This window comes from Podarcis filfolensis (assembly GCF_964270895.1).
Source record: "Podarcis filfolensis genome assembly, chromosome: 5".
NCBI classification, from domain to species: Eukaryota; Metazoa; Chordata; class Lepidosauria; order Squamata; family Lacertidae; genus Podarcis; species Podarcis filfolensis.
The window spans coordinates 20318466-20333319 of NC_139608.1; the positions used below are offsets into that span (position 1 = coordinate 20318466).

The 14854-nt window shown below is 39.1% G+C and overlaps 2 protein-coding genes across 2 annotated transcripts in view; one reads left to right on the plus strand and one right to left on the minus strand.

The window, feature by feature from the left end:
* LOC310762436 (uncharacterized protein) overlaps positions 1-14854 on the plus strand; it is a 232719-nt gene that overhangs the window by 148906 nt on the left and 68959 nt on the right. The gene's annotated exons all lie outside the window — the stretch shown is intronic.
* The window catches only part of RSRC1 (arginine and serine rich coiled-coil 1), a 161876-nt gene continuing 147488 nt past the window's right edge, over positions 467-14854 (minus strand). Inside the window, exons 8-10 of the mRNA XM_083613521.1 lie at positions 4068-4174; positions 2349-2495; positions 467-1372 (exon numbers count right to left, since the gene is read on the minus strand). Coding sequence (XP_083469647.1) covers positions 1271-1372; positions 2349-2495; positions 4068-4174 — 356 coding nt within the window. The 3' untranslated portion in view covers positions 467-1270. The remainder of the gene's footprint in view (positions 1373-2348; positions 2496-4067; positions 4175-14854) is intronic.

A 14854-nucleotide genomic window follows, 5' to 3' on the forward strand; every position in this document is an offset into this window, starting at 1 on the left:
TTGTGCACAGCTTAGGATCTTTTGTGCTCAGCTCAATCTTTTATACATGTGAGAACGTAATAGGAGAGAAGTAGTGGATCCAGAGAGGCCTATGAATATTGTGTAAAACAATTTCCTGGGCACATGAGGAAGTGAGTGGTCACTTCCAACAGCAATTTCACTCACCCATCCAGAGGCTCCTTCAACTTTCAAAGCAGGGCTTGAGGGCTGCCACTGGGGTGTGTGGGTGGAGAGATTGAAACTGAAATGTCCTTGCACACATGTGAAATATTACACACAGTACTTTGAATCTCAGCCACTATTGGGGAAATATTAAAACGTGGCCACCGCCAAAGAGGAACATCTGCTTTATCAACTAACAGCAATCCTGCTTTCACTGAGTGGAAGTTTGCAGTGTCTTTAATATGACATTGTTTGCCACTAGTCTAAAAATATCCAAATAAAACTCAAACGGGAGACTGAAGAGTGCATAGCTCAAAATACTCTTTTATTTAAAGAACCTTGAATTGTTAGCAAAGCGTACTTAATAAGATTACACTGTCATTATGTAGTTTAGGGATAGTGGGTGCTTTTCCTATACAATTGCCAGTTTCCAATTCTTATCAAGGAGCTCCATGCCTGGACTTTGAATGAGCATCAATGGGGAAAGTGTCACAGAATCTAGAGGTATGTTTCACCCTTAGAGCACAGAGCTATTAAATAGTATCTTAATACCTTACAATTGCATCTATATAACTACACACTGGAGACAGTTTAAGAATGAAAACAGCAAAACACCAAATGATCTCTTCTCTTTCCCCTCTATTTGTCTGTGTCCTGTATTCAGAATAATTTGTTGCACAGGCAGCAAAGCATATGATTACATTTTAATAATGATAGAGAACAGAGAAAGTTAGGACTTGCCTGCTTCTGTTGGGAGGAGAGAGGTATTAAGGAAACAAATCCTAAACGTTCTTTCCAATGGGACTGAATTTTGTCAAACCACCACCAGGGTCTCTCAGCTGCCTTCAGGACAATAAGGCACAATTTCTTATATGCAGTAACTTAGCAGATCTTCTGGTGCTCCCTCTCATCTCACCTTCATTCTACCCACCATCCATTCAGATACACGCAGTTATGCCAAGACAATTCTCAATTAAAACAATGTTGGCCTCAAACAGAAGCCAGGGTAAAAAATTTATTTCCTGATAGGCCATGCTTACTTGGACACTCATCCAGTTTTACCACTGGATTTTTATAGCACAGAAGACACTGAAATTCTGTAGGCTATTTAATTCACCCAGGCCACAGGGCTGCCCATTAGCCTCTCTTGACGAAGAGAAATCAGCCTCTGGAACCATCTTTCTTCTGCTTCTGCCTTGTCAACAAACAGCTGTAAGAGAGGAAGAAAAGATACAACATGTAGACATCTTGCTGAGGATTAATATTTGTGAGTATTGAAATTACCCCATGAATCTACTGCCAGAAACCTCAAGCAATCAGTAGTGCAGTGGAAAACCTACAAAGTTAGGATTTTGTTGTGCTTTTCCATGGATTTTCAGCATCTGTCAAATTGTGGTATGATCTGCATCAGGTCTTAGGTTTGAGCATATGCCGTATATCTGTACCATGCCAACTGCGTAGCCACAATCACTATCCACTTATCTAGGCAATTTTGAGGTCTGGCATCACTATCTATAAATTAATCCTGTGTCACATCACTGGATCCTTCAAGCATCTCTGTAGAATTGGAAAGATCTTTGCTGCAGCAAGTGAAGAGTGCCTACAAAGCCTGAATCTAATTACGGTAGACAGAAGTTCAGGAAGATAGGTGCTTCCTCCAAGTATGCTAAGAGCATGTAAGAAAGACAGATTTCTATATTCTGATGTATACAATACAGTGCAGGCAATTCAAAGGAAGTTACTGAAATGTGGGTACATTTGTATACCCTAATGTAGCTAAAAAAACTTTTAAGTAATAAATGGATGCAATTTTCAGAATACCCTTTTAAATACTTCTTAAAAAGAGAGGACATCCTCCGGAATGTAAGTGAATTTGAGAGGTAAGACTGGTTCCCCCCTCTCCTCCCCCCCACCCAACAGTTCATAAGTCTGAAAAATAAATAAAAGGAATGAAAAAACCCAGATTTAGCTCTACCTAAATCTGGTTATAGCAATTTGATTCCCACATTTACACAGTAATGCGCATGCTAATAGCTCTAGTGTTAAATGTTTGGTGAAAGTTGTTGGACTTTATTCAAAATACCCAGCATACACATAGGAACATATATATTGCATAACCTAATCTCTCCCCTTAAATAGGAACTTTGTTAGATAAAGGCTGTCGTAATAAGCATCACCACACTCACGTTAGGATGGGCTAGTGAGTTTTCATCTTGGTATTTGATAGCAGTAGGAATAATTCCAGGCACTGTTTCTTTTTCAATAGATGTGAGAACAGAACTTCCCGGTTCTGCTGCTGCAGCTTCGCTTTTGACTTCAGTGGGTTCTGTTGCCTAATTGAGAGTGCAGGGTGGGGGATAAAATTCACACACAATCTTCACAGTCTAATTAATTCTGCTCTGAATAATATGAGAACATCATTGTCCTGTGACAGTAGACTGATAGTGAGAAATATACTGAATAACAGGAATTTCATGTTGAAGAGTTTTGCCTAAACTAACCCACCATGTCTATTTTAGTGGATGCATGGAAGCACCAGAATGCCTTGGAACTGGAACTATAGACTGGACAGAAGCCAGTTTGAGATGCTGAACTTGCTGAATTCTAGAGCAAGGAATTTCATTTATCTTTATAGGATCCTAAATCCTAAAGTCTCCAAACAGTTGTCACAAGTATTTGTGCATTTCTCTTATGAAACCAAATTAATAAGATAAGGGGGGGGGGACTGTTTCCAAGGGCTCACAAACTAATATATATCTATGTGCAGCAAGGGATGCCTTATAATATAAGACATATATAGTGAAAACTGCAAAGGCCTGCTTGAAGAGACAGGATACTATGCTCCAGCTGAAACTAGAATAGTGCTTCTGCAATAGTTCTGTAGATGACTATGGCACCGTCTAGCTCACTCCTATTTACCCTGACTGGCAACAGATCTCCAGGGTTTCAGATGAGCTTTTCCCAGCCGTACTTGAAGATTTCAACAACTGGTCATCCACGTGATACGCACAGCACTTATCATCTTATTTAGCAACCCCACCCCCAAGAGTATCCTTTCACTCACCTTTTACATGACAAAGGGCATGCATTTCCTGACACGCAGACTAAATTCAGTGTTGGAAAAATAGTGACTGAAGATTCCCTCCAAATATAGTTTGTCCAACCCACACCTAACCCACAACTCCAGTGCAAGAGAACTCCCTCTTAACCATGAGCCCAAACATCTATGGAATTATTACTGCTTCAGATCTGGAATATCTTTATCTGTTCATTTGGGAAAACGTGATATGGTAAACCGCCCTGTGATCTTCGGATGAAGGCTGGTATAGAGATTTAATAAACAAACAAACAAGCAACATTCATATGGCACTGGATTCAGAGAAGAACACGTGCACCTGGATGTGGGGTGGGAGTTGGAGGGCTGATTCGGTCTGGTGGTAGCTTCTCCCATTGCAATACATGCTGCTCCACATGACCTTCACCTTGACAGAGGGGGGCCTTCCCAGGGTGATGCCATCAAAAAGGGGGAAGACAAAAAGCCCCCGAATATGCAAAAAGCAGCCTTGTATTTCTCTGTACCCAAACTGGCAGTTTAATAAGTTGGATTGCTATATTAAAAAAATACGGGCTTTGTGTCAAAAATGTCAATACTTAAAAGCGGTACCTGCGCTGCAGCCAGAACACACTAACTGAATTAAGCACATTATTGTTGACAAAACCTGCATTCCTTTATTATACCTGAATGCAGAATCACATCATTATGGGATCCATATATTTCTGATTTCTGATGACTGGGATTAGGATTACCAGTATGAAAGTCAAAGTCAATGTCAACTGCATTAATGTACCGGCTTTCCACCAGCTCACAAGGGGCTCTATGCAAAGAAAGGAGATTGAAAACTTACCTTTTTGACTTCTTTACTTGATCTGAATGTCTGTGGAACAAAGGAGTCACTTTCAATTGCTTCAATTTCTTTTACTCGTTTCACTTGCTCTACGAGGCTGGTTTGGTCTATAGAAGAGGGTATAATGTCAGTATAGTTTAGCATAAGCTTAAGATCAGCACTGTGCAATATTCTTCTAAAGTATTTCCTCTGCTCGAAAAATGGAAAACTCGAAGGTAAGTGATGGCTCTGCCAAGGAGAAATTATTCTTATTTTGTTCAGCAAAAAAAAAAAAAAAAAAAAAAAAATAGGAAGGATAAAGCAGATTCTAGACAATGGAATTGAAATATTTGCCATTTACACCAGTTACAAACAGGATGGCACTGCTGACAAAGCATCTGGTAATCATGAGTTTGATTCCTCTTGCAAAGAGTACAGGCACCCCCCACCCTCTGCCCCCCAGTTCAATATAATGCCAAAAAGAAGGGACTTGGCGTTTTGTTTCTTGACTCAATAAAAAGTCCCCTAGCATCTGACCACGGTTTGAGCCTCTCAATGAGGTTCCACCTACCACACTGAGAATCACTCCAAACAATGATAGGTAATTCTATACAGAGCCCATTGTATCCCTAAAGTAGCTCCCTGTATGCTTATTGCATTCATGTAAACCATATTAATATTCCAGCACTGCTTTATGTGACATTTTAAAAAGTTTTTCAATCTTTTAACAATTGAAAAAGTTGAAGAATGTGCTAGAGTTAGAAAAAATTCATTTTACAGACTTGCTTGTTTCCTTTTGAGCTTCACTGTAATAAATATGAATGCTGCATTTTTTTCACTTCTGTTGGAGATGAAATTAGTAAGATTGGGCATATATATACTGACAACAAAAAGATCCATCAGAAATTTAAGTGCTGTACTTTGATCCACAATAGGAAACCAAATAGAAAAGTTCTTCAGATAACATAGGTATTCAATACACACTAAGGAACACAATAGTCTGTGATATTTGCTGGACTGAGAAAGGTCTCTGGACAATCTGGAGCTCAGTCTGGGACTAGATATATTTTTGGCACCCTTCCCTTTAAAATGTCAGCAGTGTATCGTTCTAAGCACATCAACTCTTATCCAGAAGAGCATTCCAGTATTTATGTGGACAAACAATACATACAAGTTTTATTATACGTAAAAGCTTTGCTTGCTCAGAGACAGACAGAACAGAACCTTGCATGCTATATAATTTAGAGCTACTCTATGTCAGTCAAACAACCAAGGAAATTTAAAAGAAGTTAATGTTGCCGTACATAAGTAATGGAAAGAAATTTAGCTCTGCTAATCTACACTTTCGAACGACTGGACTGTAGCGGACACACAAGACTAAGTCAAATGGCTCACTGTTTTCTTATGCATCCACTGAGTACAGCCACCACCACTGGTATAATGTCAACTTATTTAGGATTAGGTTTCTACAGTGTTGTCATTCAGGTCACATGTTGTCCTTTCTCTCCCACTGATGAACTAGTATGGGACCAGTGAGACACCCTTGCCAGTCACTCCTATGATGGAAATGGTATCAAGATTTTATAACCACGCATAATCAAAAAGCCGGATACTGTCATGACAAGCTGCCTTCGATGCTCAGGTATATCTGTGTCTGCTTCACTTATGGTTTTCCAACACCGATGACAGATATCTGTGTAAGAAAAAGTGTATGCACTATATATAAATATATTGTCACAACTGACAAACATGCACCTGAATGTTTTTGTAGTTTAAACATTCAATGGGAAAACCGTTGTAGACATAGGTTTGACCTTTGGTATTGGCGAGTGCTGTAATGTGAATGACAGTCACAATGTGGGGAACATGGTCCCCAAGAGAAACAAAATCACAGAATGTTTTCCAGAATTACTTCAGTGACATTAACTGGATAAAAATGGACTGGAAGGAAGCTGTATCCATTAGTCTACAATATTGTTGACAAACACATTATTGGTATATAAAATGACTTCCATATAGTGTTTGTCAGATGTCAGTAGAAAGGATATATATTTCATAGTAAAATCAAAAATAATGGAGTCAGAAAGCTAAGAGGGTAGAGACAAAAAAAATCAATACTAACTCATTGGACAGCAAGTCCTTTCACTCTGGTCAGACTGAAAATACAGAACTATTTGTATCAGTGACTGTTGATGCCATTTTTCATACATAAATCATTCCTTCTATAAGAATTACAATTAAGCTTGCTTCTAGTAGCTCTGTTCTTTTTATCTTATTACTAAAGCGGGTGGGAAAACTTGGAGAAATAAGCATACATGGGAAACTATCAATGCACTTGTGTGGGAGGCTTGTCAAGACCTTTTTGTGATAACCTTCAGTTTTAATGTGTCTGCTCATACAGGCTTACGTCTGTAAGTCAACACAATCATACGGCAGCAGTAACCTTCTGAAAACAGCAGGTGGCATTGTATTACCAGTTAAACCACAATGCATAACAGAAGGGCTTCAGAGGCCTTAAGTATCCAGAATTCATCTTATTTCAAAAAACCAAACATCTTTCAAGACTGTGACTCCTTTTGTTTTAACTTAAGAATATTTGTATTAATGATTTCTTTTTTGTGTGTAAACCTGGCTTTCGTAAGTACCTTTAACGTATGTGCTATTCCTATTTTTAGGGGGGGGCAGCTTTTTCAGTGGCTAACATGATATTGTTGTTGTTTAGTCGTGTCCGACTCTTCGTGACCCCATGGACCAGAGCACGCCAGGCACTCCTGTCTTCCACTGCCTCCTGCAGTTTGGTCAAACTCATGCTGGTAGCTTCGAGAACACTGTTCAACCACCTCGTCCTCTGTCGTCCCCTTCTCCTTGTGCCCTCCATCTTTCCCAACATCTTTTCCAGGGAGTCTTCTCTTCTCATGAGGTGGCCAAAGTATTGGAGCCTCAGCTTCAGGATCTGTCCTTCCAGTGAGCAGTCAGGGCTGATTTCCTTCAGAATGGATAGGTTTGATTTTGCAGTCCATGGGACTCTCAAAGAGTCTCCTCTAGCATCATAATTCAAAAGCATCAATTCTTCGGCGATCAGCCTTCTTTATGGTCCAGCTCTCACTTCCATTCATCACTTCTGGGAAAACCATAGCTTTAACTATACGGACCTATACGGCTAACAGGGTATGGCATGTAGCAATTACACTTCACAAACATAATTAGGAGCTCCAGCACAGCCAGAGAGGAAGTAAAAGGGGGCAAATATTTCTTTTAAAAACAAAAACATAATCTATATAACAATACAAAATGATAGAAAACTAGTATCTTGTGAACCACTCTATTTAAATGTTACAACCCAAAAAATGGTATGCCAAAATATGCTTATCAGACAATTTTCTAATAACAGAATTCAGTCCAAGGAAAAACAACAAAGAATCCTGTGGGACCTTTTAAGATTAGCAAATTTCTTACAGCATAAGATGTTGTGGTCTTCTGATATAGCTGTTGCAGTGTTTTAAAGGACACTGCAACAAGAAACCATTAAATTACAATGTTTCAAGCGGTTCAATTCTGTCACCTGTGGCTTGAATTGGGCTAATGGGCTTTTATTACATTACACGTGTTAATTAGCTTACCGATGTCAGGATGTTTGTGTTATCGTTGACGCTGCTTTGTGAATGGTCACTGTTAATAATAATAATATAATTGTCGCTGTCTGTGCTTTCTGAGTCTCTTTTCCCTCTGGCCTCACTGTTTACAATCCCTTCCAAACATTTGTGTACTTGTATGTATGTCACTGATTTGTTAAGTCTTTTAAAGAGGCCAATGGACTCCGTTGGCTTTGTTGCAACACACTCACCCTTCTGAAAACTGTCAAGGAAAAGGGGCTTTAAAACACTTACTGGTAAGCATCAAAATAAGTTCAACATATACTCAGCCATAAAGCTCTCTAGGTGACCTTGGGCCTGTCAAGGCCACAAAGCATAATCTACCTCACAGGATTTTTGTGGGGGTTAAATGACGATTGAATGTCCAGGCAGCATGGATCCCAAAGGGTATTGGGAGGGGGAAAATGCCAGGAAAGGAAGCTGTGGCGAGGAGTGGGGAAAGGAAGAAGTTAAATGTCACAGGTCGTGGAACCTTCTCATGTGGCCACTTTCTTACTCTCCAGGTTTCTGCCCCACGGCAATAAATATCTGAGGAAGCAAGAAGCAGGGCATTTTCAGTGGCAGCCCCAGTTCTATAAAACACATATGGGTACCATACATTTTAACCTTGGGTTAGCAACTTTTTTAAAATTGAAAAAGGGCCATATTTTATTACTGAGCAACAATCCTGGATAAGTCAGGACTTGGGCAAATGGGCCACTTAAGTCTCCTTTTCAGTGTGAGCAGCAAGATGAGCTTTGAGCCAGCAACTCTTCCTTTACTCACCTCAGCTGCTCACCACCTTCTCTCATGCTTTAGGTCTGGAGCCAGCACAGCTAAAGTGCCTAAGAGTTGTGGTGGTGTCTCAGCCCAAGCTTTTCTTGCTCTCTGTTGCTGTTTTTTAGCTTAAAAATATTTCTTCCTCGTGTAAGTCACATACATAGGTCAAATGACACATTAAGTTTTATCCAGCATCGGTCATACTTCAGAGTAGATCTATTAAAGTTAATCGGCCTGACAGGTCCTTTAATTTCAGTGGGTTTACTCTGAGTAGAACTTAATTGGATACAATTCCTTTATTGTATTGGGTAAATGTACTTTCATTCAGCAAAATGATTAAGATGTTACGCCAATGTTAACTCAGTGTTTTCCAGCCATCTAATGTGTATATAAAACAAGACATATAATTACAAAGAAAGGTATAAGAATTCATAGGACAAAATGGTACAGAACATCAATAATATCCTGAAGGATGCTGGATGTCTGCTGCATTTTCAGAGAGAGAGAGAGGCTGAATAAAGTTTCATCTTGCAGCACATGAGCAAGCCAGACTGCAGCCTCTGCTGTTGCTGCTAGCTGTCCATTTTAATTCTTGAATTCTTATTGACTCTAATTAAAATTCTATAGATGGAAGAGCTGTAGGTTTCTCAGGAACTTGCCAGTGAATGTTGTCTGCCAGCCATCTCCAAACACCCCATAACCACACACAACCAGCCTGTCAGGAGAGCTAATGCAGACATTGTGGGGCACACCACATTTGTCACTGTGGCTAATATCAGAGATACTCAGCTCTTTTTTTCTCAGCACACAAAAGCACGATATGTAATTCAATGCTCAATTTACCCTTGTCTCGTAGGAGATTTCCCCCCGCTAATTGATAGAAATTAAGCCATTAATCAAGCCACTAGCCATCATTCAAACCAGAGAAGATGAATACAAACTTTCATCATAACCACCTTCCCCATTTTAGTGTTCATTAGCATTAATTTTTAATGCAATTATGCTATTCTTTTACACTGAGCTCATAAATTACTGCTCTTTTGTTGCTGGTTGGCCTTGTAAAATCCAAAGGTAATGCTTTGTGCTCTGATCTTAAAGGCAATTACTAGCTTCTTCTATATTTTATATATCAATAGTAAAAAAACAAACCACCCAAAAAACTTTATATAGTATATATAACACATCTAAAGTATGTGGCTTATTACCAATATATAGCATACACATTGTAGTTAGACATGTAGGTAGACAGAAAGAGAATACAAGCATACAGAGAAAATCACTAAAAGGGTCATATATATACATAGGCCACAGAGCTCAATAAGAAACTATTCAGTTAGAAGCAGCTGTGGCTCTCAGTAGCTTTCATTCAGTTCAGTTGCACATACTTTTATTCTCTCCCCTCCTCATGTAAGTGAATAACTGGAATCACTGCCATTCCCTCCTCCTGGGAAATGTAAAGCTATGAAGTTGGGCACATGGCTGGGATGAAGGCAAAACCAGACCACCTCCATCCCAACCAACACTGACGTACAGTGAGAGGGGCTTCTCAGGGAGCACACAATGATGCACTGCCTATCCCTGGTGAAACCCCTACAATAAATGGACCTTCAGTGTCAGCCCCACCTGTGGAAAAAACACGGGCATTTTGTTAACATTAAATAAGCACGACTGCAAAAAGCGCCCTGCTTATAATCAAAGATGTGGAGTGCTAATATTAAACAGATAAATTAAGCAACAAGCCTTGGGAGGCTTTCAGTTATAATTTATCCTAATTGGAAAAACAGCAACTGCGCAGACACGTTTTTTTCACGCTGCTCATTTGCTACACATGTGCCACAAGATCAAATGAAACTTTCAGAAGACATGAGCATATATATCCCAGAAGAACACAAATTGCCATGTGGCAACATGTGGTACAAGAACATGGTTTTACTTTAATTCAAGTAATGATCCATCACGAGGAACCACACAGAAGTTTGTTATGCATCCAGCTGTACCATATATATATATATATAGCGCAACTGCTGGCAAAGAAAACCTGTAGAAGAATGCAGATGTATAAGAAATGCAGATTTACAGGAAACTACTACTACTCTGTGCCATGACCCCAAAGTAGCTCAAGGAATCCTTGATCTCCCTACACTATTGATAGCTTACAGCTGGATTCCCAGCAGAGATAAGAAAATCAGTGTGGATTACAAAATACTTTGACTCTTCTGATAGGTGCAATAAATGTTCTTCTTTTGGTTTCTTGTGCAGTTTTTGCTATGTATGACAGATTAATGTTTACTGATTTTTTAAAAACATGTTTTGGGGGTTTGTGTTTGTTTCAGTACTAGAACAGATCCATCTTGAAAAATGGGGAAAGTGGAATACAATTTCATTATCTGCCTAAGGGGTCACTCATAAGTCTACGAAGAAAAGCTTAGGATACAGTTAACATGGAGATTCAAATGCTTGCTTCGTGCTACTAGTTATCGTCACTGTTATTTCTAAAATTCCCCTTCTCAAAGAAATTACCATTAAGAATCACTTGGAGTCAATCTGATCTTGTTCATGCAGATGAACAAACTGACAAGTTGTTGTTGTATTAATAATAATGATAATGATAACAATAATAATGATAATAATAATAATAATAATAATAATAATAATAATAATAATAATAATTTATTTATACCCCGCCCATCTGGCTGGGCTTCCCCAGCCACTCTGGGCGGCTTCCAACAAAATATTAAAATACTGTAATACATCAAACATTAAAAGCTTCCATAAACAGGGCTGCCTTCAGATGTCTTCTACTGTTCAGATGTTGTTTTGTTGTTTTGTTGTTGTTTTATACCCCACCCATCTTACTGGGTAACCCCAGCCACTAAGAGCAACTTCCAACATATATAAAAACATAAAAATAGTTTTTTTAAAAAAGAAAATCAGATAAACAACAGTTGGCTCATTTCCCAGTGGCTGCTGTTTATTTCATAGCAGGTAAGGTCCCCTGGATGGTTAAGTCCGGTCAAAGGTGACTCTGGGGTTGCGGCGCTCATCTCACTTTTCAGGCAGAGGGAGCCAGTGTTTGTCCGCAGACAGCTTTCAGGGTCATGTGGTCAGCATGACTAAACCGCTTCTGGTGCAACAGGACACCGTGATGGAAACCAGAGCGCACAGAAACACCATTTACCTTCCTGACGCAGCAGTACCTATTTATCTACCTGCACTGGTATGCTTTTGAACTGCTAGGTTGGGTAGCAATTTCCCAGGGTCTAATGTTTATTTCATAGTATTCCATACCAGAATAGACACTGCAATACAGAGAGGTTGGGATAATATTTTATATGTAATGTTTATTTTTTATTTTAAATAAAGCAAACATTAAACAAACAGATGCTCCGGCGAGAGAATCATAGTTCATTGCACACAGAAGGTCCCAGCATTAATCTTTGGCATCTCCAGTATGATACCAAGTGACTGGAAAGGAGTCTGCTTGGAACCATGGACAGCTGAAGTTGGTCAGTGGAGGGAAAGAAAGAAAGAAAGAAAGAAAGAAAGAAAGAAAGAAAGAATCCTTCAATTTTTATGGGCTTAATGCTTTCATTGCCCTGCAGCTGCTATGTTCTCTTAAATGCAAGTGCTCAGTTTGGGAGCTTTCCTTATGTTGTGCCTCATCCAACCACAGAGAAGTTATACTACAATCAAGTGTTATACAAATTTTGTTAAAATTCTTGATGTTAGCCTGTACCCATTGAATGTGTGCTGAACCATGGATTCATATCTTCCAGTTTGACTCAAATTTGGGGGCATTTGCCTCAAACTATGCTAGACATTCAGGTAGTAAAAGTGTTTAGCATTTAATATTTTGCTGTGAATTGTTATAATTGATTTTAATACTGTATTATTATTTTGTTGTAGCCCGTCTTGGAGCTTTATGGTGAAGGGCGGGTAAGAAAGCCTATAAATAAATAAAATGACATTTGAAATTACCACAAGATTGATATGACACAGGGAAGTAATCAAAACTTGATCTACCAGGACAATTTGTTTACAGAATATACTTAATCCATCACTTGATATTCTGATTAAAAATGATTGGCACTAGGCAAACAACAATTTGTACTTAATGGATTACAGACTTGTTAACAAATACTCAAACATAATTTTGTGTTTGGCATTACATCCCACCACTTGTGTACCAGATGCCAGTGACCTCAAAAATCTTACGGAAGGCAGCAATTGTGAAGTTTGCAGATGTCATAAAATAACCGAAAGTAAGAATCAGATATACACAGTAGATGGTTATAACAGGAGAAATCAGAACAGTTGTTATGTTTCTCCTCTGCTAATGCAAATAATCTTAATGAGCATTTCCTCTGACCTCCATGCAGTGTATCCTATGTGCTACAAAAACAGAGCTTTTCACTCTTGGCATCAGCCCATCCTGCCTATCTTAAATTAGAAATTATATTGGTAAGAAACCTTGAAAGCCCTGGCAAAAGGTGTAATAGCAAATGAACATTAGCTTCAGATATAAGGAGGAAAGTTTGGCAACAGAAATACCCCCTTGCCATATGGGGAAACATGTTAACTTGAATTTGCTATTCTTGAGTGGGAGATCAGGAGAAAGGAGAAAGAAAAGACAGAAATGGAAGAACAATGAAACTTGAGATAATTCCTTGTGACACGCGTAACAGCTGCCAAGGAGACAATCGTTTCACCAATCTCATAATACGAAGTCCTCTTAGATCCATCTGTAAAGAAATAGGTTGCTCTAGCAGAACAGAGCTGTGTGTAGCACAGAAGTACAAAGCAGCATGTGTAGATTATTCACTTAACTTAAATAGTGTTAAATCAGAAGATTTTAAAATTATGAAATATTTTAACAACACACAAACAAACAAACAAGCTATAAGCACTTCACATTTACATTTCACCATAAACTGCTTGCTTAAAATGGCTTACATGATTTTTGAATAACTTTCACACTTAGGATCTAAACCACCCGGAAACGAATTCCAGAAAAAGGTAACAGCCACTCAGAAGCCATCTCTACATTCCTCTGTTACTCCTAAGTGACCAAGAGAGGATGCAAAGAAGAGGATAGTATTTGCTGAGTGTAGGGATTGTATGCCACCAAGTTATACAGAGCCACATTTAGCAGCTTTTGTTTTAACTTCATCTACTAGGGATGAGAGAAAATTTCAAAGTACTATTCTAGAATAATCACTCCAGTTCTTAAGGCTGGGGTGGGGAACCCTCTCCTCCCCAGCAATTAGGGTGTTTCTTTTAAGGCTTCCATAGGTGCCAGTGGAAGCTTTTTAGAAGCACAATTGCTGCATGGGTGCATTTTCATATGAGGGTCTGCAGCTAAAGAACGAAGGGCATGTGCTGCCCACACCCGAAAACTGCTGCTCCTTTAGCTAGGCAATTAGGCTTGAAAACAGCTTTCCTTTGGAGCCAATTTGAGGCTTTTTCAAGCCTAACTGCCAAGACCGAGAAGGCAGCTAGGGAGTAAGATATTAACCCTCCCAGCACCGTGGGCTGCAGTCTTCAAGAAGATCACCACCTTAGCCATTTAGCTTGGGGGAAAAGCTCCAATGTTTTCTTCAAGCCTAATTGCTTGGTGGTGGGAAGTGACAATATATGCTTGTGTGTGTGTGTGAGAGAGAGAGAGAGAGAGAAAGAAACAGATGTGGGTGTGAATAAATTGCTGTATGTTATACACACACAGTGCTATTTTTCTAGAAAAAGAGGTGCCAGAACTCAACATGAACACCTACCTTGTTCTCTTATAGTGGCAATGGCACCCACCTGAGAGGTGCCAGAACTCAGTTCCAGTGAGCTCCGGCTGAAAAAGAGCCCTGGTTATATGCGAGAACACAGATGTGTGGGTTCTGTAAGTGTGTATGACCAAAGAAGAGGTGTATCCACTTTTTAGATTGGCCCCACCCAACACTGGTACACAGATCCCAGAAGGTTAGTTATGAAGGAATATGGTATTTGTACATAAAAAGGTTTCCCATCCCATCTTAAAGAAACATTGGGGGGGGAGATGTTCAGTATTAGCATATGATGTGTGTGTGAAACAACTAAGACAGAGAAAAACATTTTTATTGTAATTACAAAAAAACCCAAAACCATAAAGGCTTTTCATTCACAGAATGGCTTATTTATAGATGCCAGAGTGATTCATTAGCTCGGCAAACGTGGACCATGAGAACTACAGCAGAATTGTAACCTGGTTTTTAAAAGTGCAGCTTTTCAAAGGTTTTGATTCTCACCTCAGGGAATCAACTACGAACAATGTACAATTTGTTTTTTAACGAGTTCTTCTTATTTTGTATGTCACAAATCATTAATTGACCACGATTGATAAATATTTGGTGAACTTTTGATGATTTGATT